General features: G+C 45.9%; 5 protein-coding genes and 1 non-coding gene across 11 annotated transcripts in view; 4 read left to right on the forward strand and 2 right to left on the reverse strand.

Annotated features, from left to right (window-relative positions):
* Positions 1–322: 322 nt before the first annotated feature.
* Positions 323–4,979, reverse strand: napsa (napsin A aspartic peptidase). The gene is made up of 9 exons (XM_027020205.3): positions 4,728–4,979; positions 4,164–4,371; positions 3,924–4,047; positions 3,411–3,529; positions 2,887–3,086; positions 2,070–2,192; positions 1,589–1,733; positions 1,250–1,348; positions 323–1,051 (listed from the first exon to the last, which is right to left on the reverse strand). Exons 1-9 carry the CDS (start codon positions 4,793–4,795, stop codon positions 890–892), a joined length of 1,248 nt encoding a protein of 415 aa, XP_026876006.2. The 5' UTR covers positions 4,796–4,979; the 3' UTR covers positions 323–889.
* chadla (chondroadherin-like a) lies at positions 4,041–14,473 on the forward strand. Of its 6 annotated transcripts, none has more exons than XM_027020197.3 (13): positions 4,041–4,176; positions 7,293–7,396; positions 7,617–7,797; positions 8,561–8,731; positions 9,012–9,206; positions 9,459–9,614; positions 9,855–10,000; positions 10,534–10,772; positions 11,290–11,552; positions 12,196–12,888; positions 13,385–13,551; positions 13,620–13,937; positions 14,345–14,473. In XM_027020197.3, exons 4-13 carry the CDS (start codon positions 8,561–8,563, stop codon positions 14,364–14,366), a joined length of 2,370 nt encoding a protein of 789 aa, XP_026875998.3. In that variant the 5' UTR covers positions 4,041–4,176; positions 7,293–7,396; positions 7,617–7,797; the 3' UTR covers positions 14,367–14,473. The 6 variants fall into 6 exon arrangements, with proteins under 6 accessions (XP_026875998.3, XP_026875995.3, XP_081572803.1 ...); XM_027020194.3 differs by having other exon boundaries at positions 7,293–7,374; XM_081716677.1 differs by having other exon boundaries at positions 7,293–7,374; positions 7,667–7,797.
* trnaq-cug (transfer RNA glutamine (anticodon CUG)) lies at positions 14,156–14,227 on the forward strand. Its single transcript has one exon. It is a non-coding gene; the product is annotated as a tRNA-Gln (tRNA).
* rbx1 (ring-box 1, E3 ubiquitin protein ligase) lies at positions 14,360–16,389 on the forward strand. The gene is made up of 5 exons (XM_027020190.3): positions 14,360–14,490; positions 15,151–15,229; positions 15,460–15,530; positions 15,745–15,830; positions 16,246–16,389. Exons 1-5 carry the CDS (start codon positions 14,413–14,415, stop codon positions 16,256–16,258), a joined length of 327 nt encoding a protein of 108 aa, XP_026875991.1. The 5' UTR covers positions 14,360–14,412; the 3' UTR covers positions 16,259–16,389.
* A 679-nt stretch (positions 16,390–17,068) lies between these two features.
* Positions 17,069–23,187, reverse strand: st13 (ST13 Hsp70 interacting protein). Its single transcript, XM_027020188.3, has 13 exons — positions 23,074–23,187; positions 22,626–22,739; positions 22,203–22,254; positions 21,893–21,989; positions 21,400–21,473; positions 21,070–21,136; positions 20,662–20,746; positions 20,347–20,457; positions 20,117–20,219; positions 19,573–19,689; positions 19,424–19,481; positions 18,860–18,948; positions 17,069–18,508 (listed from the first exon to the last, which is right to left on the reverse strand). The coding sequence occupies exons 2-13, from the start codon at positions 22,733–22,735 to the stop codon at positions 18,377–18,379; spliced, it is 1,095 nt and encodes a 364-aa protein (XP_026875989.1). The 5' UTR covers positions 22,736–22,739; positions 23,074–23,187; the 3' UTR covers positions 17,069–18,376.
* Positions 23,180–26,165, forward strand: part of xpnpep3 (X-prolyl aminopeptidase 3, mitochondrial) — a 27,078-nt gene continuing 24,092 nt past the window's right edge. The window contains exons 1-4 of the mRNA XM_035524979.2: positions 23,180–23,403; positions 23,769–23,891; positions 23,998–24,411; positions 24,793–24,977. Of these exons, the coding sequence (XP_035380872.1) occupies positions 23,364–23,403; positions 23,769–23,891; positions 23,998–24,411; positions 24,793–24,977 (762 nt within the window). The 5' untranslated portion in view covers positions 23,180–23,363. The remainder of the gene's footprint in view (positions 23,404–23,768; positions 23,892–23,997; positions 24,412–24,792; positions 24,978–26,165) is intronic.

Raw genomic sequence — 26,165 nt, forward strand, 5'->3', positions numbered from 1 at the left:
TGGAAATGTGCCGCACAATTAAAAATGAGGTGCGTGAACTGGAGCAGAACCTGTTCTATTTTGGTCAAAAAGGGCTTTATGAAGTAAATGGCTCTATGAGGTAAAGGTCTTTATGGGGAAAAGCCTTTATGAGGTAAATGCTTTATAAAGTAAGGGCATTATGAGGTAAGGGCTTTATGAGGTAAATGCTTTGTGAAATAAGGGCTTTATGAGGTAAAGATTTTATGAGGTAAGGTCTTTGTGAGGTAAAGCTAGGCCATCTGCACCAGTTCCTCATCAGGTCTGCTGTCTTGCAAATCAGCAAAACAGGTAAAAAAAAATCTCAATATTAAAACATTTATTTAGATTTCAGACCAGAAAGCCATTTCAGTGCAAATCATGTTATCAGTATTCAAAAGTGGCTGGAATGATAACAAAGGTGCAAAAGAAAATATTCAATCAGACTTGATTCTGTAAAAGTCATGATCAGTCAAATCTATCAAATTAGAAAACAGTGCAGTCATGTGACATTCCAAGTAACTATTTGTTCTTATACCATTTCTCAACTTTCTACAAATTTCTTGATAAAAATATAAAAGATAAAAAAATTCCCCCAAATTGAAGACTGCACACTTGACCAGTAGTTTGGACAAAACACTTTGCCTTGATCGTTTAGCTTTCCTGAGTCCTCTCCAGTCACACAGCTATCCAGCCTTTTACTGGACAAACTCTGTTTTGATAGGACAGTTTTTAATATGACAGTAACTTGGCCTTTGACAAGAAGGCCACAGAAGGGTTATAGAAAAGTTTAGATCTACCCGGGTTAGAATTAATACATGAGGAAGCAAAGGACAGGAAACCACGGGTCATTGTTGGGCTTTTGGAATCCAGGTTCCTGACATTCCCCTGTTCACTTGGAAAGAGCGAACCCTACTCGGTCATAGTCCCTGTCGAAGACAGTGTAGTAGCGCCCGATGAAGACGTCCCCCAGGATCCAGAGGGGGCCAGCAGGTGGCGGAATATCCATCGCCATAAAGCCAGACAGGCAGATACTTATGCCCATGTGGGTTGTCTGGAAGGAGGGAGAGAGAGAGAGAATGAGGATGTGTTCTTTCACTTCCAGCTCCTCTCACATGGATTGCCACAGTAATGCTGCAGTGGCAGAGTTCCATCTGTGCAATGACTATTCAGAGAACACTACACTTTGCCTCATACTGTGCTACATTCTGCAGACTTAATGGCACAGTGTAGTTAACAGGAGCTACATTACCTTCAAAACATAGTCATTTCCTGTCAGGTTGAATGCCTTCCCTCCCAGAGTCACAGAGATCACAGGGAGAGAAGGAATTTTCTTGCAGTCAATCCAGTACTACAGAATGGGGAAGGAAAGATAATTATGGAACCGTAATAATATCCTCTAACACATGTTTGGTAGATTGTGGATTTTCCAGTTTTCCAGTCTTTGCACTTGCAAGTGCAAACATTTCTTGAGCAGTACTTTATCTAAATCAACAATCAGAATAGCCAATGTGGGCCTGAGGTTCCTACTTAAAGTGCATGTGTACAAGCGTAGAGACTAAATTGGGTCCCGTGTGCTTGCGCTCCTCACCTCTCCCATTAGTAGAGGAATGGCCCCGATGGTTCTGTGCAGTGCCCGGATCTCCTGAACTGGACCCGTGATGAGGGATGTTCCCGTGTCAACAATTGCCTGGCAACCACCTTTGCAGAGTGTCAAGGTGGTGCCTACCTGAACTCTGCAAAACAGTCAGCACAGTGAATCATTAGCATCAAAAGATGGGTGGAAATATACCACAAGATGAAGACCAAGCACCAACCTCTGACAGCCATAATCAAAACACCATATGCTGTTGAGATCATGTGTTTGTGAGTGATGAGGTGCGTGAAAAGTTACATCACTGTATGTTTGGGTTTACAGTTCCCCATTTTATTTCAGTTCACTATATTTTAGCATACCAGGTTCAGGACCTAAAATGGTGTCGTGTTCAGTCTAAGCACTCTGCAATGGCTGTCTATTTTAGCTAAAGCAGAGACGGCAGTGATGTCTGAGTGATGTCTGGATGATCACGTACGCATCCATCTGGATCTGCCAGTAGGCCTTGCGAGTGACGTTAACATAGTGAAGGTCTCCATCGAAGTACTGCTGATCAAAGCCACCTAGCATGAGTTCACCCCCGATCTCTGCTGCAGGGTCCCTGCATGCACGCACACACACACACACACACACACACACACACACACACACACACACACACACACACACACACACACACACACACAGACAGTCTAACTGGTTGAGCTGTTTAAAATCCAACTCTCTTCACTGAATCCAGCTAATGAAACTGATGGTTCTGCACATTTTTCTATTATTTGCCAAGTTATTTCATCAGTTAATCCCGAGACACTGGAACAAGAAGAAGTGAAATAATAATCTCTCTTACACACTCACACACACACACACACACACAAGATCAGGTCACATGCTTGAGACCTAGCAGCTTTCAATCAAGGTAGTGGAGAAAGAAACAGTAAACAGCCTGGCCAGACTGAAGGATCCACGTACAGACAAACACGGAAGAAGATTTAAATGTGCAATATTCCAGATATCATCAAACTGTGATAGCAACAAACTTTCATTAAGTGAAAATAGTTATCTAACTGAATCTGGAATGAACACTTGAAATAGTCAATTAAATATTCACATTTTAAATATCTACATCTAGAATCCCTGCGTCACCTGAAATAAAAAGCTGAATTCTACACTTTACAGATGAAGGACCTTGAGTCCAGACAGAAGTCCACACCTGCTTGTGTACTGTGGTAAGGAGCGCACCTGTTGATGTTCACATACCTCGCACACCTGCTCATGTTCTGTTTTCAGGAGCGCACCTGTTGATGTAGAAGGAGAAGATGTTGCGAGGCAGGAGCTTGGCAGCCATGGCCGAATCAAACACGGGCCGCACCGCGTCCACGGAGATAGCAGGGTAGCCCATGCCAAGCACCCCGTCAAACCGAGCCACAGCAAACACGACACCAGGCTGCTGTACCGCCTCACCAAACTGCTGCCCTGTCACATTCAAACCTGCCAGCTACACATGCAGGTAGACATATGCACACACATACACAAGCACACACACACACATGCACACACACACACACACACACATACACACAGATACACACACATGCATGCAAATTTGCATGTATGCACGCACATGCACACAAATGCAAATGCACGCATGCACACGCATGTAAGCACGTGCATGTAAGCACACATTCATTTATTCACATATACAAGTATGCACACACACACACACACACACAAAATGTCACTTATGTGTATCCAGCATATTGTGGTTTTGTCCAGTTGTTCATGTCGTGTGTTGAATGTTATTAGGCACTAGCTGACTCACATTAACCGTGTCCTGACTGATGAAGCCTGACAGGCTGCCCCTACCATACCGGAGGGAAAACTTGGTGCCATTCTGCACATACGTGCTAGACTTCTTAGAGTTATAACGATGGTGTAACCCTGTCAGAGAGAGAATGTATGGGGTGAGAAGACAGGGCTCAGTAAGAAGACACATTTCTGATTTCTCACTTGGAGAAACATGCCAGCCTCACTGGCCATGAACATATCTCTTTATTCTGCCAAACATCCTACACCTCCATTTAATAACTATTTAATAACTACAACATAAACTCAGCATGCATACCATTCTCAGACATCAATAGAAATTAATTAACAAAAAACTTCTTTACCTTATACCACTGCATTCATCACTGTAGATGTTACACCAGTGCACTCATCTCCCAGTTATACATTTTAGATAATACTCTTCTGCCAATCTAACTATTTTGACTAATGGCAGAGAGAAACCCTTAATACTTCCGGTAACTACAGGATATATCCGCGTTTTACTTACAGCAGGCCAGATCAAAGAATGAGCAGTGAATCGAAGGCACCCACAGGTTAGAGGAGCCGGTATCGAAAAGCACCGTGAACTCCTGAGGGGGCGTACCAATGCTGATCACGCCGAAGTACTGGGCCTGACAAAGGGAGAAACACATCCTCTGTAACCGCTACAAACCGCCAACGGAAGCGTTATGCCTTCCACGGAGCAAACGTCGAGCATTTTGTGGAGCTGAGGGATATCGCTGCTTACATCCATGAAGTTGGTGAGTTTTTCCACGGGGGGAGGTGGAGTCGTAATCGGGATCCGTGTCGTGGGGGCACCTGTTGTTGTCTTGCTGTTGGAGTTGCCCTTCCACGGAAGATCCCCGAAGTTTTCTGCCATCGACTTCAGCTCGTCTATGGTCAGGCCCTTATCGGCAAGCGTCCGACGGACGGTGCGCATCTTGTGCAAGGGAATTCTGACGGGGAGGGGGGGGGGGGGTTAACGACACGCTACAGCTCATACGGTCACCACTTTTTAAACATAGGTTTATGGTTTAGCATTGCTGAATGGAGCCATTGTAACAAATGTTTCTGCATCGGATTCATGTTCACCCTGCAACACTGCTGCCCCTGGACCGCCGCTCAGAGCGCCTCGGTTTAAAGGCGCGCTAGGCGGTGCAAACTGACATGTCGTATAAACCGAAACGAGTTTTTAACCAGGTTTTATCTTCTCTAATAGAACAAAACGAAAAATGAACACTTGTAAGAAGTTAATATGTGAAGGTAGACAACGCAGTTTTGAACAGTCTAAATTAGAAAACGTATATTTTACCTGAAGACTGCATTGGTGTTCACAATAAACATCAGCATTAAACCCAGGAACAAGCGTAGTCCACTCATGATGTAGGCCTTAACGACGCAAAGGCGCAAGGTTTCTTCTTCTGTTTGACGCAAACCAGAGATGATTAAACTTTAAAATGTCACTTTCTCTCTCTACGCCCAGTTGCGTAGGATACAGGCAAAGGCTTAATCGGTATATCTGCTAGTGTATTTCGGCCAACTTCGGGCATCCTCGGCTTTCTTCATTTCCTCTTAAAACTGGTTGGTTAATACTATGTATTTCATTGCCATTGGCTATGACAAAAGTCAGTTAAAAATTAGTCCCACCCACCCGCCCGCCCGCCCGCCCGCCCGCCCGCACGCACGCACGCACGCACACACACACACACACACACACACACACACACACACACACACACTCTTACTTCCGCCACAAGTGTCAGTTGCAAAGTGATCATGGGACACTGATATCCACAGTTCATGTTCAATGAACCATGTATTACAATTATCCTTCACGGGGTGTAAAAATGATATTGAATAATTTACCCTCTGTTCAGGCCTCACTACATGTAAAGTCTTGAAGCACATGCGCTTGGCCAGTAATTCTCGCAGACACAAACCACGGCACAAAACCTGCTTCCAAACTACAGAGGAAGTTATGGCGGTCAAGCAAGCAAGTTCCTTTTCAGCAGCGAGAATGCGGCACTTTTCAGTTCAAAACTAAAACTATGATGCACTGCCTTTCCTTTTTTTTATCTTAAGCCCATACACCCACCAACTCAGTAAGAGACCTCTCAGGAAAAAACTGCATTTATTTTTTTTTACAGTTGATGTCAGAGTTGTTTTCACACACTGCAGTATGACTGTAGGGTGGAGCAAGTACTTACATGAATACTAAGTGTTAAAATGATTTTTAACTGGAACCAAATGATCCAGTGGACACACAATCGCAGTGAAAAGAAATAACACGATAAACTGAAAAAGCAAGTCATTTACTGCCACTGTTGTCTTGGACGTTTGTGATGTTAATGCTTTGAGCATTAAACTGCTAGAGTGGCACACAGAGAACAGGAACATAGCACATGCTGCTGTGCAGCACTCTTCACACCACAGTCTTCCTCACTTCAGCCTCCAGAGTGACACTGACGTCACTCCTGTTCCACCACACTATGGCTTGGTGCTCTGTTAACAGTGAAACTACTGACATTGTTTCATTGTTTGAGAGTAAGAGTGGTTTGAAGTGCCAGGTCTGTAGGACCACGTTAACTGAAGGTGTGTGTGTGTGTGTGTGTTGAGAAATGCAATTTCCTCATGAACTGATGTGCACAGATGAGTGGCTTCTATGGAGTTCATCAGTTCATACTTGACTTTTGAGGTCAGCTATAGAATTTGATTATTATTATTATTATTATCACCACAGCTTTTATTACAGAAATATTGGTTACATTTTTGTAATGACTATATTGGCCTTACATTACAGGAGTATGGTTATGTTTTGTTGTTTTCTTATGCTTGGCACACGATATTTGACATCTCCTCTACAGTAGTACTACAGAACAGATCTAGTGTGCAGATGTTAGATTCTCTCTAGACAAAACTGAGATCATTACAGTAACTGGTTATTTATTTCATTGTCCTTATGATGCTTGCCAAAACCCTTTAAACATTTACTTTTCTAGAAACAGTATGTCCTGAAACTGATGCATCTGTAATAGGGCTCAAACCCAATAGGTGACGACACCGACACTCTGCTGGGTGAGCTACCACGCTTTAACGAGGGTTAGATCTTAGAACAGGTAAAACAAGAGAAGTAAAAAACCAACAGGGGGGGAATCGAACCCTGGCCCCTTTGTTACGAGGCGAACGAGCTCAACTAAAAACTAAACACCACGCCGAGTGTAGAAAAAAGGGAGAACAAAAGACGCCACGGAAGAATGGCAGCCCCGATGCACTGGGAAAACCAAACTAAAACGTCCCAAACAAAACCAGAAAACAGGGAGGAACTATAATGGCTAAGGGAAGCCTCGGGAGAGAGACGGACTTGAGAGGGAAAACTGGAGAGGGAAAACTGGAGAGGGGAGGGGACGAGTAAAAACACAAACACCCTCACAGAGCTGAAGAGGTGCAGCACAGGGGCTCACAGACCTCAGTACCCACAGTTACCGGACAGGCACTTGGCTCAGAACTTTAGCAAAGACCCAGCACTAAGTGACTGGGTCACTGGGCTTATATAAGGTCTAGCTCAGCTGTTGGGCCTCAAGCCTGATTAGTAGCGTGCGTGACTCGAGGCCTCCCTCTGGTGGCCGGAGGGGGCCTCGGCCTAGTGCCAACTCTTACAGTATCATGGGTGCAGCTTGAATAAAGAGACTTGTTGATGGCATTTATACACCGTGAAATGTGTAAACACTGCAGTAATAATTGCAGTAGTAATTGCTTTGCACTGCAGTAATAATTGCAGTGTTTGATGAATAAAACCTTTAGTGACTCTTTGATGCCAACACACCTGCTGAACTGAGTAAAGATTGTCAATGTTCTCTCTGCACTGTTCTGGCTTCAGGTCTGAGATCAAACCCCTCACACCTGGAGATGAATCTACCTGGGAATAAACTAGCACACTCAGGAGGGATAATGGGTCTCAGGTTTGAGAAACAACTGTCATGAGTAAAGATCATTTCAAATAAATGTGTATATTTGCTTTTTTGTGTGTTTTTAAAAAATACTTTATATATACATAATATCTAACACACAAACGTATTGATATGTTGTTACTGATTGCTGTCTGTTGATGGATAAAATTATTATTATAAATAACATCTTGATGCGCAAAAAACTAATCATATAGTTTGTTGTTTAAATTTTCGTAAACTTGTCCTCTTACCAGGGTTAAGTGCTCGGTATGTCCACAAACACCCGTACCGATGTCCCTTCTAGTCTCAGCATGTGACAGTGACTTTCTCACGCGGACTGACCATCCACGTTTCAGACTGAGCTCGAGACGTCCCCGCGAGCTTCGACGCGTGCAGCCCTTCGCTCTCTCATTCTGCTGAAACAGGCTCATAAAGGTATGCGCATGTTTTTGTCTATCCGTTCATGTTGTTGTTTTTTTTCAATCATGAGAACTGGGTTCATTAAACTGGTTAATTATGTTGCATAGTTTAAACCTTTGAAACCTATTAATGTTAGATCAAAACTAACTAATCTTACTTCGATCTCCGTAATATTTTCCCTGATATACAACGTTGATATATGTTTCCGTTAGTGTTTATTCTGCAAATGTAAAATTTTAAAAGCTTGCAACTTAACTCATATTTATGTATGTAAGCCTAGGTTAAGATTCGACGGGTATTATTATTAGAGAGTACAATTACACGTTTTGAACAGTCCGACGTTTGGATTGGAAGACTCCTGCTTCTTGTGGAAACTGAGGATAAAGTGGCCCCACCGCTCTGATAGACTCCGTTCATTCTCGCGAAGTGCGAAGCTGTTGAGAAATGTATTACCCTGGTGTTAATTTGAACAAGCAGAGTGCGCTCCAGACGCCACTGCGGTGGAATTTACGAAAGTGGTAGTGTTATTTAGGCCACTCAGTGGCCAACAACCTGAAAATGTTTTGGTTGTAGAGGGCATGTTTCAGAAATAATGAAACTAATCTAACCAGATGCACAAGTAGAAAACCAGCAGACTGTTATCCAAATCAATGCAAACAGAAAATACGAAGCATGAAAATATAATTATCCTAGCGCGCCAGAGCCTAATTGTTACCTTGCTATGCTTATGCTTCACGCGTAGTTTTATGCTTCCTTCCCTTTCCTGGGCTGACACCAGATGCGCGTGCCGGAGTACCTCCTATGGCCATCGATTGTCGTGCTATTGTTGCCCGCGCTCCGGGGCGTGCAAGCAGGGAAGTGTCCTCGCGTCTGCGTGTGCGACAGCAAAAAGCTCACCATAGCGTGCGTTGGGAAGAATCTCACGCAGGTCCCGCCCACCATCGATGAGGTCTGTTTCTGCTCTGTTCATTCCTATACTCTTCCTCCACACTAGAGTATGCACGTGTGTTTTGCCTGTAAGTGTACAAGTTCAGGTTTTAAAAAGCCTTGTCATGATTTTCCAACATTCAGTTGATGCCACTAATTAATTCTATCTACTAGCTTGAGCCATTTAACAAATCCAGGCAGTTGGAACAACAGCTGATTTTGACTGATATATTGTAGTCACTAGTATGTATCATTCACATCTATATCTGCTTGATAGCAGCGTCATCACGATTTCACTCTAGATCACGGTGAAGCTGGACCTAAGGAGGAACGTACTTGGGGAGCTGGTGCGGGCTGCGTTCACAGACACACCGTACCTCACACACCTGGACCTGCGGCGCTGCAGGATACACACCGTACGAGAGGGAGCCTTCAGGGGACTTGCCCGACTGGTTCAGCTCCACCTCACTTACAACGACATTGACATCCTCCACCAGGTGCTTTAAAGTCAGCACAGTTTGAAGATGTGCCTGTTTTAACATAAGCCCATCTAAACAACTCATCAATTAATTACCAAGTTCTGTAGGTCTGTTTGAACAGGCAAACACTAGTGCCCCCTGCTGAGTGGGACTATAGTTATAGAAATTATTATAGAAATTTCCTAGAATATATGCAGTTTGCCCAGTCTCCCTTTAAAACAGGCCTGAAACCTCTCTGTGTCCCTCCCACGCTCTCTCCCTCTTCCCTAGGAGTCGTTTGACGGCCTGTCGTCTCTGAAGCACTTGTTTCTGGACCATAACCGTATTGAGGAGATCAGGCCAGGAGCATTTTCTCAGATGGGCTCACTGAAGCTGCTGTCTCTCGCCCACAACCGGCTCATCTACATACCCAACATGGGCTTCCAGGTTTAGATCCCCACCCTCGCTCATGTGCCCCAGAACACTCAAAGCTTCTCATGCAATCCAAAAACAGCCATGTAGTGTCTAACCAAGGAGGAACAGAGGAATACTTTGAACAATTAAATCAATTTATCTTCAAACTTCACCATTTTTGGTAGAAGAAAGTGATGTGTGTCTTTTATTATGTCGTTAAAGCCAAACCTGTCTGATTCTGTCTTTCTCTCTCGCTGTATCTGCCTTTGTCAGGGGCTGCTGAACCTGCGGATGCTGCGTTTGAGTCATAACTCTCTGAATAACCTTGACACGGAAGCCTTTGCTGGCCTGCTGTCTCTCACACGCCTCAGTCTGGATCACAATGAGTTGCAGTTCTTCCCCACTGCCACCATGTCCAGGTAACCCCACCCACCATCATCAAGTGACTCCTCCCATTACCACTATGTAACTTCTTTAACCATTACCAAATAACTCCTCCCCCCATGACCAGGTAACACTGTCCACCAACACCAGGTAACTCCTTCCACTATGACCAGGTAACTTATCTATTCATTACCATATAACTCTTCCTACTATCACTAGGTAATCCCTCCCACCAATACCAAGTAACTTCCTGCACAATGACCAGGTAACTCTTCCCACCATGATAAGGCCCGTCCTGCATATTTAAGACAAATTCGCTTCTCCTGCACTGTTCATGTGACCAGGTTACTCCCAATTTAATCAGGTATCTTCTCCCACAATGACCAGATAAAATTCACCCATGGCCACTCTTGAGGGTCTTGTTAAAAACCACTTATCCGAGTATTTGTTGACTCTCATAAATTTATTTTAGGTAAATTCCTTAATTTCCCTAAGATTTGGGTGTCGTTCACTCTTTGATTTCTCTCCCTGTTTCTCTCTTTATTTTCTATCTTGTTCTGTTTCTCAGACTGGTGGCACTGACTCACCTGGACTTCAGTTCTAACCCCATGACATACCTGGGTGAGATGAGTGTGTCCATGGCTAAGCTCACACACCTGTCGCTGGCTCATATGGCGCTGCAGGACCTGTCTGTGGCTGCGCTTTCTCTCTCTCCTCACCTGTCTCACCTCGACTTAAGCCATAACCAGCTCCATTACCTCCAGCCCCTCACGGGACCCAGCCAGCTCCGGAGCCTCAACCTGACCGGTAACACCCAAATAGCGCAAGGCCCAAAGCCATTATCCCGCACACGGAAAATTAATTCTTACACAGTCACACAACAAAAACCACCTCAGTTCAACATCAGGAAACATTCTCTCTCCATCTTATTCATAATGCAACACAATACGCCTGGTCATGCCACAGTTAGTTTTACACAGCTACACAATACACACTAAAGCAGCATTATTGAAGTGTGCACCAATTTCACACTTTTTAACAGCTTCAATGGTAACATGATCTTCGTCCTGAGTTCATGGTTTGGTGTTTTCTTTGTTCAAAGTGTGTGTCTGTGTGTGTGTTTATGGCATTTGGCTCTTATCCAGAATGAATGGAAAGCTCATGCAGATTTAAGTCTGAAGATGCCACTAAGTATAATAACTAATATATTATTGTATGTTTGGCACTCATAACAAATGGTTAAAGAAAAACAACTGCAGTAACAACAACAACAACAACAACCAATCCACTGTGTTTGCTGAGGTGTGTGTTTCCCCGGAGGCAGCTAATGCACTGTGGTGCACGTGTGTGCTACTGGAGCTGAGGGTGTGGGCACGAGCTGGAGAGATCACGCTGCATGGGACCTGCTCTAGCCCACCGCACCTCTCAGATCAGCCACTAGAGGGAGTGCTGGAGCAGGATCTGCGCTGCAGGCGACAGGATGGAGTGAGGAGAGCAGAGGAGGAAGAGGAGGAGTGGGGTACACAGACAGTGGTCACGGCTGCACCAAAGAGGAATGACAAGTGTCCTGAGAACTGTTTGTGTGAGGTGTGTGTGTGAGGGAGAAAGTGTTGTGTGTGTTTGAGAGAAGATTTGTGTAAGTGTCAGTGTCTAATATAGTCTGTGTATGTGTATGTGTTTGGGGGTTTCTGTGTAATATATTGTGTTTATAAGGCAGTGTGTGAGTTCACACAACTTTTTCTGCAAGAGGCAATTTCATTGAATTGAAAGGCCACAAATAATCGTACATACCCATCTTTCAAATGGCATCTTCCTCTCTCTGTCTGTCTAGCCATCTTGCTTTCTGTATGTAAATTTATGGGGAAAAGTGCTCTCATAGTTACAATCTCATTTAATTAATGACATCTTTGAAACTTCCAGTCTGGTTTTAAAGCACAACACAGAACAATCAGCCTCAATAAAAGTGACTAATGACTTATTCCCTCCTATTGACTCTAGTAACTGTGCTGTTAGATCAACACTGCCTTCAGCACCTCTGATCACAACATTCTTATTGATTGCCTTGAGCCCATTGTGGGGAACTATGCATCTTATTATTTAATTTATCAATATACTTATTATTTAATCTATTATCTATGTAGAGAACTTTGGTCAACTGTTGTTTTAAATATGTTTCTGCCTGCCTCTCTCTCTCTCTCTCTCTCTCTCTCTCTCTCTCTCTCCTCTTTAGCCTGAGGCTCAGCATGTATCCTGTGAAGAGCGCAGTCTAACTAAAGTCCCACGTGGATTCCATGCAAACACCCTCTTACTAGACATGCGTGGCAACCACTTCCACTATCTCCCTAGCAACAGTTTCCGTGATGTGCCCAAGGTAGTGTCTCTGCACCTGGATGGCTGTAAGATCCAAGAGGTTTTGGATGGAGCTTTCCGGGGCCTGAAGGAGCTCATCTACTTGTACCTGTCCAACAATGAGCTCTCCTCCCTGGGCTCAAGTGTGTTCGCTGGCACCCAGCAGCTCATGTACCTCCACCTGGATGGGAACAGACTCAGCCAGTTCCCCTCTGTGGCCATGCTAGCGCACGTCCCAAAGCTACAGGAGTTGCACCTGGAGAGGAACCGTATCACTAAACTGGAGCCCGCAGGACTTCTCTCACCAATCCCCACCCTCCGAGGACTCTACCTGACCAATAACAGCATCTCCACTGCTGTTCCAAAGGCCTTGGATCCTGCCTCAAACCTTGAGATCCTACACCTGGGAGCCAATGAGCTTGCAGAGGTGCCAATTGATGTGCTAGGCCATGCCCCACGGCTGATCGAGCTCTGCCTTTCAGGAAATACGATTCACTGGATTGCACCAAAGGCATTCCAGGAAGTGGGAGGGAGTCTAATGCACTTGTACCTGGATGGACAGGGACTGAAGAAGGTAGTCAAGACACCACAGACCACCCGAAAAAGTTATTTAAAAGACCACAAAATACCTGAATATACTTATACTAACATCAACAGCACACCTGCACACATTTGCACCACAGAGCACCTGTGTACTGTCATTCTTTACTTCACCTGCATACTGCTATTCTACAAACCACAGAACACCTGATTAAGCTCTTAAAACAGATCCTTTCATGCCAGTGTACAACAATACAATACCAACATCACAACACCTACATGCAGTGGCTTTTGTTTTATTTGTTTTTTGTTTACTTTTCTAAGTTGACATTGTATAAATGTAGAATGATAGTGAATCATATGATGGGTTGCCCATAGATATGTCTAAACACTCTGGATAGGCTAGGACTGTCATTACACGTCTTGTTATGTGTCCATAATTCAAGAAGTTCTGCCAGGGCTGGGCCTGATTGGCTGTGCTATTTATTGTGAGTGTTATGTTGTTATGTGTTGTGTGTTATTATATGTAGATGAGCCAGGAAGCTCTGGCTGGGTTGGGTCCAGCTCTGCTGTCACTGTCTCTGGAGGGCAATCAGCTAGAGAACCTACCTGACCTTTCACCCCTGACCGGACTAAGACATCTTACTCTGTATGGTAACCCTCTGATGTGTGACTGCAGTCTTCTGCCACTGCACAGGTTAGACACACACGCACACACACACGCACACACACACACACACACCCTCTTTATTCTCTCTTTCTCAGGTGGATGGAACAGACTGGTGTCAACTTGTCTGCAGTTTGTGGGTATCCTGCTGAGCTTCGCGGTCAGAATGTGATGGAGGTGGACGTCTTTAGAAACTGTACCACAGAGAAGCATTACACTGCCACCAACTCCACCAACCTGCGAAAGACCGTACAGACAACCAAACCCAAGCCAATGCTACCGAGTGCAGTCACAGGAAATCCTCCTAAACGGAAACACAGACCCACCAAGACCAAACCACTGGTCAAACCATCGAAATCCGATTCCACAAAATCTGGGAAATCAGAATCATCGCTAAAAAAGAACAAGATTGTTCTGTAGGTCTGACTACAACATACTCTTAAAGGTGTTCACTGAGTGTAGTCTGGTAGCCAGCTAATATGGCTGCTGTTATATCAATGCATTTTAAAAAGAATAAACACTTTAAAATTTTGTCATTTTCGACTTCTTTTTCAAAAAGCTAACATTTATGCTAACAATTATGTAGGAATTTGTACACCACATTTGTAAGGATATTTTCCCCTAGATGCCATGTGGTTCCATGGTGTAATGGTTAGCACTCTGGACTCTGAATCCAGCGATCCGAGTTCAAATCTCGGTGGGACCTTTATTTTTTCCCCCAGAAAAACCCAAAAGAAAGTTAAGCCGACCCTGATTTCTGAAATACACGGTTGCTATCTCAGCTTTTGATCCAACAGTGTGCGCAAATCGATGAACATTTCAGGAGGAAACCGTCGCTCAATTAACGGAAGGAGCCTTGCGCGTGCTGAGCACTCTCGCGAGACGCGAAACATGGCGGCAGCGATGGACGTGGATACCCCAAGCGGGACAAATAGTGGAGCGAGCAAGAAACGTTTTGAAGTGAAAAAGGTAATAACCGAAGAAATAAAACCTCAACACTACTGTATTTTGGTCCATCGGTTAGTTGGTAGAGTAAACGTGTCGTGTTCTGACAGCTAGCAGGGCTGATATTAAGACAGGTTCTGACTGGGTGATGCTAGACGATCCATTAGCATCAGGCTGCGATTGTTTTACCCGGAGCCTAATGTCGGTAGATAAAGGCGAGTAGTCCAATGACTGGTGAGTTTTGGCGTTGCTGGGGTTATTTTAGTTTAGTTTAGTTTAGTTTAATGGCCACGACGTTAATCCTGAAGTTTTAGATCGCGCTAGATAGCTATCAGTTTATTTTAGCGCAAATGTGTAGTAATCTTTCTCAATCTGACGCCTAGTCTCTAGACATGAACCTTTTTTCCCCCCCGAGATATTTCTCATTCATATCTGCATTCATGTCTTTGTTTGAACCGGCATATTGTAAAGGTTCTAGCTATTTGTTCAACACAACAAACAGAAGCTTTGGTAGTTAGCGAGTGTCTTTATGAGAACTGAAGGCCCGTGTGGTTCGTGGTAGACCAGGAGCAGTCAACAGCCGTGTTTGTACCCCTTTGTCCTGAGCAGTAGTAAGGCTGTAGTCTGAGCAGTAGTAAGGCTAACCCAGCTGACTTCCCACTAACGCATCTCTCCGGCTTCCAGTGGAATGCTGTTGCGCTATGGGCTTGGGACATCGTGGTGGACAATTGTGCTATCTGCAGAAACCACATTATGGATCTCTGTGAGTTTTTACTCTCAGCTCAGCATTCTTTCATGTATTTATTGTAAGGACCTTTTTTGGTGTCGAAACTTTGAATCCATATGGGTAACCGACTCATTTGATAAAGTCGTGCAGTGATGGAACGAGATGCTTGGCAAATCCAGCAATTGTCAGAGCATGTTGTATCCATGTGTTGAGGTTTTGTGCATGTTTAATTTGGTCTGCTGAGGCTATGTTTGGATTTGTTACAGGTATAGAGTGCCAGGCCAACCAGGCATCTGCCACATCAGAAGAGTGCACAGTGGCTTGGGGAGTGTGCAACGTAAGACACAGATACAGACACAGTGGCCCATCACACCCTCATTAAGCGACCAAGAGCATCTACTCACATTCTAGTGTAAATGTACACGTCCAGTGGTCTGTACAAAGCCATATATATTCAGTGAATGCTGTTGCTTGGTTGTTTTAATATTAATATTTAATATTTAAATTATTTATTAATAATTTGTAACTGTGTACTTGTCCCCCTCTTCCAGCATGCATTTCACTTCCACTGCATCTCCCGTTGGCTGAAGACAAGGCAGGTGTGCCCTCTGGACAACAGGGAATGGGAATTCCAGAAGTGAGTTACTGCTGCTCCCTACAACTGCCTCACTGTCACTTTGTCCACTTCTTTCTCCCATTCACCATGCCTCATTAAGCATGGTCGTAGACTCCATTACCTTTCACTTGGTTAATTTTATCCCAGAAAAAAGTCTTTATACTATAGCACTGTATTGTGTAGGGGTACCTGGTCCATTTTACCTGCAAAGGCTTTAAACTTTTGTGTGTGATTGACTCAAGTGTTTGCCCTGGTTTTTGTTTGCTGTGCTTAATCATGTGATTGGCTGGCATCTCAGGGGGGAGGAGGGATGGACAATACAGAGAGACAGTAGAATGGCTATCTGCTCACATGGAGGAGGTGGGCCAGTTCTTGGTCCTTGGGAGATGTGAACATGGTTACTGAATGATCCTTGATGTTCTGCTCTGATTTCCAGGTACGGACACTGAACTTCAGGAATTACCACATTCAAATTGCCTTGCTGAGAAATGTTCTCCACCCAATAGTTTATGTTGGCTTATAGTTTTTTGTTAAATTCAACTTAAGTGGATGTATATTATAAATAAAAGTGTGTCCAACACTTGTGTCTAATTGAGTGTTTGTAACCAGCACTGTGCATTGTATTTTTATTAATGTACTTTACTGTCAACAAAGCTGAGATGTTTGAAGGAATATTCCCTCCATTTGGCATGCACTGATCTGTAATCTGCTGCATGGGCTGTTTGTAGTTTAATGATTTTTTATTTTTTGTAGTTATTGTGTGTGTATGACATACTATGTTAACGCTGCAGTTCAGGCTGGGTACAGGCCCAGGGATGCCTCTCCTTGGGCCTGTAGAAGGTTCAGATGCTGCCCACCAGCATCCAGCATTTTTCTCAGGCTCAGGCAAGCTCAATGTAACTCAAGATGTATCTAACGGTACGTATATGCATCACCCACCTCAACTCAACTGCCTCCAAGAATAAAGTGTAAATAAACAAATTTCAGTTTAGATTGGACAAAGAAACAAGTTGTGTTTTGACCCACCCTGTATAGGCCTATTGAATTTGAATATTGTAGGAATTTTCAGAATAAATGAACTAAATCAGCTCAGCACTTGATATGCTTTATGAAAATAGATTTGTCTGAATTGAAGCATCTAACAAAGTAAATATAAGACCACCCTATAACCATCTGTAATGCCCAATTACAAAATGTAAAGGTGTAGCATGTACAGGATTTCAACACACTTCAAAATGGAGGCATAAAAAGAGAAGCACTTGCAACTGCAACCCAAACCTTTATTGACTGAAATTATGGTTCATCATCTGAGACCCCAATCCTGGATTAGGTGAAGCAATGCCTATTTTTTTCTGATTACGATTTCTGATTTACTTTGTGTGTTTGAGTAGGAGAGTAAATACTGTTTGAGATTAAACTCAGGGAAAAGAGAAAATTAAGATTAAAAATGTTGTTTTAAAGGGAAATCATGGCCAACAGGTTCAACAAGAACAACTAAAGGGAAAACGAATAAAACGAGCATATGAAACCAATGCCCCACTTGTTGCGGATTGTTCCTTAACGGGTCCTGCAGTCCTCAGAGCTGAATAAACCACCTATGAGCCCCAGGTACTGAATACATTTTCATGGAAGTTCACTACCACCATAACTCATTGGACCATTTCAAACACAGCCCAATACAGTCTCAAGTCTTGGATTTTTCACTACAGTTCACAGTCGAACCAATTACGTCTGAACGTTTTTCTGTCCTGCGATTGTCCCCAAATGCTGTTTTTATGCCGATCCGCCATTACTTTCACTCTGGAGAGACACCAGTGGTAGGGGAAGAGGTCTGTATGACTGGTGCAGGTCTCCTTTCTCCAGATCCTGCTGCAGGGTATTGGGGGTTTCTCTGCTTTCACACCCCTAAATGAGCAGCTGAGCATCAGTTGGTTTAGGGCGAGAAGAAAGTGAGGCTGTACAACTGAACGTGGCCACCCAAGACCGCATGTGCCCTCTTAATTCAGACTGCCCCCCAGCGCTAGCAGAGGTCAGGTGTGTTAATTCTGCTCCAGGAGCGGGGTGGACGGCCGAGTGCCGTCGGAACAGAGGGGCTCACGGTCTTGGGGAGAGGAACAGCAAGTGTGTAGGCAGCCTTCAGTTACCAGGAAGTGCCAAGCTCCAACCCCCCCCCCCCCCCCCCCAACTCTTATACCCCATGCTTGTGAATACTTGTTCCTTACTGGTTGATCTATAACCTGGTACCGCCCACGCCAGTGTCCTAGTGGCATCATGCTTCCTCAGCCCTACTCATTCCTGGTGCCTCTCCCTTTTCCCACCCCTATTACAAATAATAATGACATGGGTTTAAAACAGATGGCAGTAAATATCTTTAGCCCAAACCTCACCTATTCAGTCTCTCTAAAAATCCGCTCAAAGGAACAAAGCAAGCCGTAGGACAGACAGAGACACACAGAGAAAGAGAGAGAGAGAGAGAACCCTCAGAGCACTGCAATCAAACCCTTGCCTAATCACATTTCCAAAATAGCCCATCTACCCCCACCCCTACCCAGCTACACCCCAGCCCTCTAGGCCTGTGGACCACCGAACTTGGAGCTGAGTTTGGTGATGAGAGCCATGATCTTGGGGTTGCTCTGATACTTGGCAATGTTGGCTGGGTTCTGAGCCACATCCTGGAACGCTGCCATTACTTCTGGGTCCTGAAAAACACACACACACAAACCTCTCCATTTCAATATTAAGTACCATTTTAATTTTAGAATCATGCAAAGTGGGAGTTAGGAATACGACCTAACGTTCTGTTTGTATCCAGTTTCCATTGTGGAAACAATCTATATAAAACTCTTACATCATTGCTGGTTTGAAATTCATCCACACAAAGTTGCTATCAGCAGCAAATATATAAAAAGGTATGTAAGAAAATAGGGAAAAAAACCAGCAAACACACTTAAAATGGAGATTCCACCTAAATATCTACTTTCCTTCTTTAAAAATGAATAAATTGCTCAGTACTTTTAAAGATAAACATGTGTTACTGACAAGTTCCATACCTTCATGGCCATGAGCACTTCCGGGTCATTAAAGAGCTCCTGGAGGCCGGGCATCCCAAAAGGAGTGCCCCCTGGGAAACCAGCGCCACCTACAGGGTCAGAGTTCACAGGGTGAGCCAATAAGAGGGAATCGTGTTTCTTACTATGGAAACAGGTATTGCTCAGTTAGATGTACTCTGGGTGCTTATTTACATCTAATGAAGGTGGTTTTTCCCAGACAGTCTCTGCCTGGTCTTTGTCTATATAATAAACACAATGTGTTCAATCATTCCACACACGCCACCCACCATGAAGGGGAAACAAGAACTGTATGTACAGTTCTTACCACTGACAAGCGAATATTCCCAAATTGAAAATAAGCACTCTGATCAAAACAGCACTCTGCCTAGCAATGACAATGTTAGCAGACATTAGCTAAGGAACTCACTGGCTGTGGTTTCCTGTTGGCTAACATACAACACGTATGTGGCTGCCCTTTAATTTAAATATTCCTAAATAAAACTAACATCACATTTAATCTCAATTTTTCCCCCCTAATTTAAACATTCCAGAACACTCAAGTACCTGGGAATCCTGGGAAGCCTCCATGTGCTCCTCCGGCCTGCTGCCGAGCTTCCTCTTCCTAAACACGCACATGCACGCAGAACCTTGTGTTAGCATGACTGTGTGGATCAGAGCTGGTTTACCCCCCCACCCCTCCCCACCCCCCTCACCCTCTGTGCTCTCTCGTGTTCCTCCCTTGCTTTTTTCACTCGTTCCTTCCTCTCCCTGATCTCTCGCTCTTCACGCTTACGCTCATATTTACGCCGGTGCTCCAGAATCTTGTTGGCCTGCAAGGAGATGCTCAGTGTCAGCGTGGTACACACACACGACTGGAAGAAGGTGTATTTGCACACCATAATGCAGGCAGTAAAATTATTACTCAAATTATTCATCCAGGTCAGTGCAGTGCCCAAACTTATCCAACTTGTTTGAGCAACACAGCTGACCTGGAATTTGTCTTATAAACATTTCTGATTCCATACAAGCAGTTCAGGTGAATCAGGATTCTTACACTTTCACAGCAGTGAGGCATCGGTGTGCGGGAGCCATTCATTAAAGACCAAAACACACTGGCTAAGCCTGGCCTTTTCACTCACAGGGCAGGGCAGTCCATAACCACGACCATTCCCCAAAAACCAGGAGATGTTCACACACTTCAGTCCTGTAAGATGGGCAAACTGCGCAGAAGTGTGTGGTGTGTGTGTACATACACACCTTGGGCTGCACCTCTTTTAGCATTGCACTAGCATCGTCATCGTAGTCCAGTTTGCAGGCCATAGCCAAATCTTTAGCCGCCTCCTCCCAGTGACCCAGCAACCTGAGAGAGATTAAAAAGGGAAAATTAACATATTACTTTTCCTTATGTGTGCATCCTATAACTACGGACAGACAAAATAGATTAGATATAAATTATACTTGTCCGGCTCTACCTGCAGGACCCTCACCTGTGGGCTTTCCCCCTCCACTTGTATGGCTGTGCTGAGTCTGGGTTGATGTCAATGGCTCTGGCACAGTCTCGAATTGCGGCATTGGGCTTCTGCATCTTAATGTACACACTGAGACAGCGCCCCCCCGGTTTACTATGAGCATAAACACCTCCACACAAAACTACTACAGTCTGTACTGCTGTGTTGCCTGATTCAGCCCATCCGCCATTGAGCCTGTAATCTGTTACAGTGGGCTGGAGTAGAGAGAACACTACACTGTGGAGGACTGCGGTCCCCGACTACTGCAGCAGCACGGCATGGGGGCAGGGGTACCTGGCTCTCTTGGCGTAAAGAATAGCTGATCGCGGGTTCAGCTTGATTGCGTCAGTGAACAAGTCCAGAGCTTTATCTAGCTCCCCTGCACGTACACAAACACACACCTTCACTTCACTATTAAGTACCATTTAAATGTTATACTTTACTGTGGATAAACTTGAGATGTCCTAACTTCAGGCTTAGTACTTAATACCGCAGCTGTATTTAACCTAAAGTATAACCAAAGCAGTATGGCATCAAATAAACAAAGGCCTCAGCAGAGCTTTTTTTCCCCTTCTCACACTGATCCAGGATGATCGCCTCCTACCCATGGACGGACCATAGCCTTAAAGGCAGAAACAACATAGCTGATCCCAGATCAATGTGAAAGGTTAGACTGCACAATGAGCACCACTGACCACTTACCCTCGCCCAGGGCTTCTATGGCTGCCATCTTCTTCTCATTGGCTTGGTCAATCATCTCATCAGTGACCTGAAACCAACAGAGGATCCATCACTCACAGTTCCCAGGTTTCAAATACACAAAAAAAACCAAAAAAACCAAAAACTGAATATACTTGAAGTGACTAGGAATGGAACTTAAATTTGACCAGATTACTGGTGTAGGGTGTGTGTGTGTGTGTGTGTATGCCTTCATGCGGCACCCCTGGAGCCCGAGTGGTGTGTCCTGGATCACATCTTCTCCCTGTTGGAGCTGATCGATGCACTGCGTAGGTCTGCTGGTTGTGTACTCACCTCTAGGTTCTCATAGTCTCCCATCTCCTGAACTTCATCTGTGTCTGGCTCAATCACTCCATCCTTGTCAATCTCTGCATGGGAGATGCATGCCACACAATTTATGAGATAAAGTCTGGCATCAAAATTGGAAAAGTTCCTCTCCCAGTGTGTTTGGACTTGACAAAACGGTCCTGAAGGAGGTTAATGAGAACTCTAAAGCCAGCTGACTGCAAAATCCTCTTCTCTTAATTTTAGTACCGAGTACCTGTAAGAGCAACTGTCAAACTAATTTAAACACATTTACATTCAGTTTTCAAAAGTTAATTCAAGTCCTTTAAACAGAGGAAACATCTGGCTATGATATTAATTGGCATTTTTTCTTTCAAATTTAACACCCCACCGGAGACCCAACCCCACAACCCACGAACAGTCATTTCCAGTTGGCTTTAGTTCTTCAGTTTCTGTTCGGTGTGTGCCCATAGCCTTAGAGGAGCGAGAGCTCAGCACCTACCCAATTCACTCTCCTCACTCTCAGAAGGTTGGGCGGGCTCTGCTGGTGGGGGCGGGGCCGTTTTAGGAGGTGGTCCTGCGTCACACGGACAACTGCCCTGTGCAGCAACGAAGACCAGTGCTGCGTAAGGTCCTGCATTGCACTTTATGCAATGTTTTTATATTCATCTTGATACAGACTGATTTAAAGTCATAAGGTCATAAATGTAGCAGTAAAAAAAGCAATGCATGTCAATGTTATTATTTTGCCAAACTTTAACCATTTTTAATATAACCACTCTCGTACTATAAAATAACCAAGACTATCTCACTTTGCATGACGAAGTGTCATTTTTGGCTGCTTCAGGAATGGTTGCTCCCAATCTAATAAAAATAAAAATAAGTTAATATTTTTGCCTGAATAAATACATTTAGCTAGAACTAACACTGGAAGGGTTCATTAACCATAAGTTTTAAATCTACAGTCTGTATTTAAACACGGTTGAAATGCAGCCGTGCGCGTGTCTGCCCGCGTCCCCTACAGGATGTTGCATGTTTGGGACTTCACGAGCGTGAACTCTGACACTCGCGCACAAGCCTGCCATTTAGCCACAAGACTATGGAGCTGAAAAGGCGCGCCATTAAAAAAACTGAGACGACGTGTAACGCTGGAAAAAAATGACAGCAAATGGAACTCATGTTCACGGAGCGACGGATAACCAGTGAGTGAAGAAGCAGGCACGTCGCGCGCTTACTCCTGCAGCCAGCTGCGGAAGAAGCCCATCTCAGGCGCGCGCAGCACGGAGGGGTTCTCTCTGCACACCTGCACGAAGGCCTTGAGCTCAGAGACTTTGCGCGGGTCCATTCCGCTAGCGAGAGGACGAGGGACACGTTATTCACCTTCACCTCACCACACCACACCACACACCTGCACAGCCAGCTGCGCGCCTGCAGACGCCAATCCCGCGCACGCATTGCGCAGCTGGCTGATACTCGACACAGCGCGACGGACGCGACACGCAATCGTTCCAGAAGACACCGCGTGCAGCAGGGGAGCACCGCGGCCACCTGCAGAAGCTTCTGGAACGACGCGCAAGTTGCTCTGTCGTGAAACGGCTCAGCATGTCAGACTGGCCAGTGCGACGGCCACACGCTGGCCCGCTCGCGGGCGGAGAGGGCTGTAGCGCGAGCCCGCGCGCTTACCTGGAGCGAGACGCGACGATCAACAGCCGAGTGGCAGTCGCAGCGAGGCCGCTTTTACACAGGCGCGGCTTGAGCCACCACAGCGTGACAAGCCAAACGGGGGCCCTGCTACCACTCACGTCGCGCACTAAACGGAGTCATGGGAAAGCTGGCCAATCAGAGGCGCGGAAATCCTCGGCTCCGCCAATAGAAGATGGGGACGTAAAAGACAGGAAGTGGAGTCCCGCCCTTCCCGAGGCGAGCGCCTGCCTGGAGTGTGAGGCTCACATGGCGCCCTAGCTGGCATAATCATGTTGCACTGCCTTTCGTACATACTCAAAACTAGTCCAGGTAGGGCACGTTTGGTCTCATTTCACTTTAATGCGGTCTACTTGTTTCGACGCACTGCCTTTTAAGATGTCGCGAGATTGCGCCTGTGAGGTGTCAGATATGGTGGTGCCCGGGATTGTGTTAGGGGGAAATATAAAGCTGTTTTATAAAAAGAAAAAGCACCAGCACACCAAAAAGGCAAAAACGAAGCTTGCATCTCCTTCTTGTGCTGGTTTGACCCTTTCTCCACTGATGCTATTTTAAGAATCATATCTGTGTCCTCTATTCACACAAGGAGCTGTGCATTGTTGTTCTGGTTTACCCAACCTCATTCTGTCCTTTACTTGACCAAACCTTAGTCTCTCCAACCTCATTCTTTCCTTTAGTTGCTTCTAGGTGTGCACTTAGGAGTGTGTCTCTCAAGACAGGAGAATGGAAGACAAAGGATGTCCCCCAAAGATACCTGGGACAGCCGAGCCCATATACACACCCTCATCTCATCAAACGTGGTAAAACACACCCACCCCCACCTCATTTAGGATGATGACAATGGTGATGTATTCATTCATTCTCATTCTCATTCTCTCTCTCTATGTCTCTCTCTCTCTCGTCCAGGCGAGGTGACTCCCGGTGTGACTCAGGCTGAATTTGAGCTGCGTCGCCAGCGGCTGGCATCACTGATCGAGGGCCGGGCGAGGCAGCAGACAGGCTGTAGCCATGCTTCCGACTCCTTTCACATTGTCATCGTCCTGTCACATCCTGTCCTCTACATGACCAACGACATCCCCTACCCGTTCCACCAGAACCGGAACTTCCTGTACCTGACGGGCATAACAGAGCCGGACAGCGCCCTGGTAATGTTCGGCTCCGGGAGGCCGGACCAGGCCATGCTGTTCGTGCCACGGAGAGACCCGGCTCGGGAGCTGTGGGATGGGCCGCGCTCGGGCCGGGATGGAGCTGCCGCCCTCACGGGTCTGGAGAGGGTACACAGCATCCAGGAGCTGGGCCTTGTCCTGAAAAGTCTTAAAGGTAAAGCGCCAAAGAACCTGACAATCGGAAAACCTCGAAACCGTTTGTTGCACAGTGTGAACCCATTTGAAGCGAAGCATGCAGCCAGTGTGTTCAGACCTGCACATGCGCTGTGTTTTGACTTTGCAGCTTCCTTTATAGGGGAAGTTGGGCACAAGTATACTTGGATGCAGAGAAAGGCACATTAAGATAGAAAGTAAGAAAAAGAAGAGAGCAAAGAAAAATAAATACAACAGCAGATAAATAAAATGCAGAAGATACTGATTAAAAGCTTATATGAACAGATGGGTCTTAACCCTGATTTTAAAAGTTACTAGCTTGAACAGAACAGCAAATCCAGTCTCTTGCATACCACCAGTCTTCTGCCCTTCTCTGGCGTAGGAGGAACGGTGTGGTATGATGCCGCGCAGCCATGCCACCCAGGGCTGCACCAGACCCATGTGCGTCCCCTGCTGGAGGGAGGAGCTCTGGTACGCTCTCTTCGCCCGCTCGTTCACTCGCTGCGAGCCGTGAAGAGCCCTGCTGAGATTGAACTCATGAGGGAGGCAGGACGCATTACAGCGCAGGTCTGTCCACTCAGACAGGGTTAATCACTGGATCGCTCACGATGTAATCCAGGTCTCTCACACACACACGCACACACGCCCTACACTAGGAAGGTCACAGGTGTGCGTGCACGCACCCTACACCAGTAAGGTCGCACGCACTCGCGCGCATACACACACACACACACACACACCCTACACCAGTAAGGCTGCGCGTGCGCGCGCACACACACACACACCAGTAAGGTCGCACGCACCCGCGCGCATACACACACACACACCAGTAAGGTCGCACGCACCCGCGCGCATACACACACACACACACACACACACCCTACACCAGTAAGGTCACACGCACTCACGCGCATATATATATACACACACACACACCATACACCAGTAAGGTTGCACGCGCTCGCGTGCATACACACACACACACACCCTACACCAGTAAGGTCGCACGCACTCGCGCGCATACACACACACACACCCTACACCAGTAAGGTCGCACGCGCTCGCGCGCATACACACACACACACACACCCTACACCAGTAAGGTCGCACGCGCTCGCGCGCATACACACACACACACACACCCTACACCAGTAAGGTCGCACGCGCTCGCGCGCATACACACACACACACACACACCCTACACCAGTAAGGTCGCACGCGCTCGCGCGCAAACACACACACACACACACCCTACACCAGTAAGGTCGCGCGCACTCGCGCGCATACACACACACACACACACACACACACCCTACACCAGAAAGGCCGCGCGCATACACACACAAACCCTACACCAGTAAGGTCGCACGCACTCGCGCGCATACACACACAAACCCTACACCAGTAAGGTCGGACGCACTCGCGCGCATACACACACAAACCCTACACCAGTAAGGTCGCACGCACTCGCGCGCATACACACACAAACCCTACACCAGTAAGGTCGCACGCACTCGCGTGCATACACACACAAACCCTACACCAGTAAGGTCGCACGCACTCGCGCGCGCACACACACACACCCCCTACACCAGTAAGGCTGCGCGCGCGCACACACACACACACCAGTAAGGTCGCACGCACCCGCGCGCATACACACACACACACACCAGTAAGGTCGCACGCACCCGCGCGCATACACACACACACACACACACACACACACACTCTACACCAGTAAGGTCACACGCACTC

The sequence above is a fragment of the Electrophorus electricus genome, chromosome 6 (assembly GCF_041902795.1).
Source record: "Electrophorus electricus isolate QZ-2024a chromosome 6, ASM4190279v1, whole genome shotgun sequence".
Taxonomy (NCBI): domain Eukaryota; kingdom Metazoa; phylum Chordata; class Actinopteri; order Gymnotiformes; family Gymnotidae; genus Electrophorus; species Electrophorus electricus.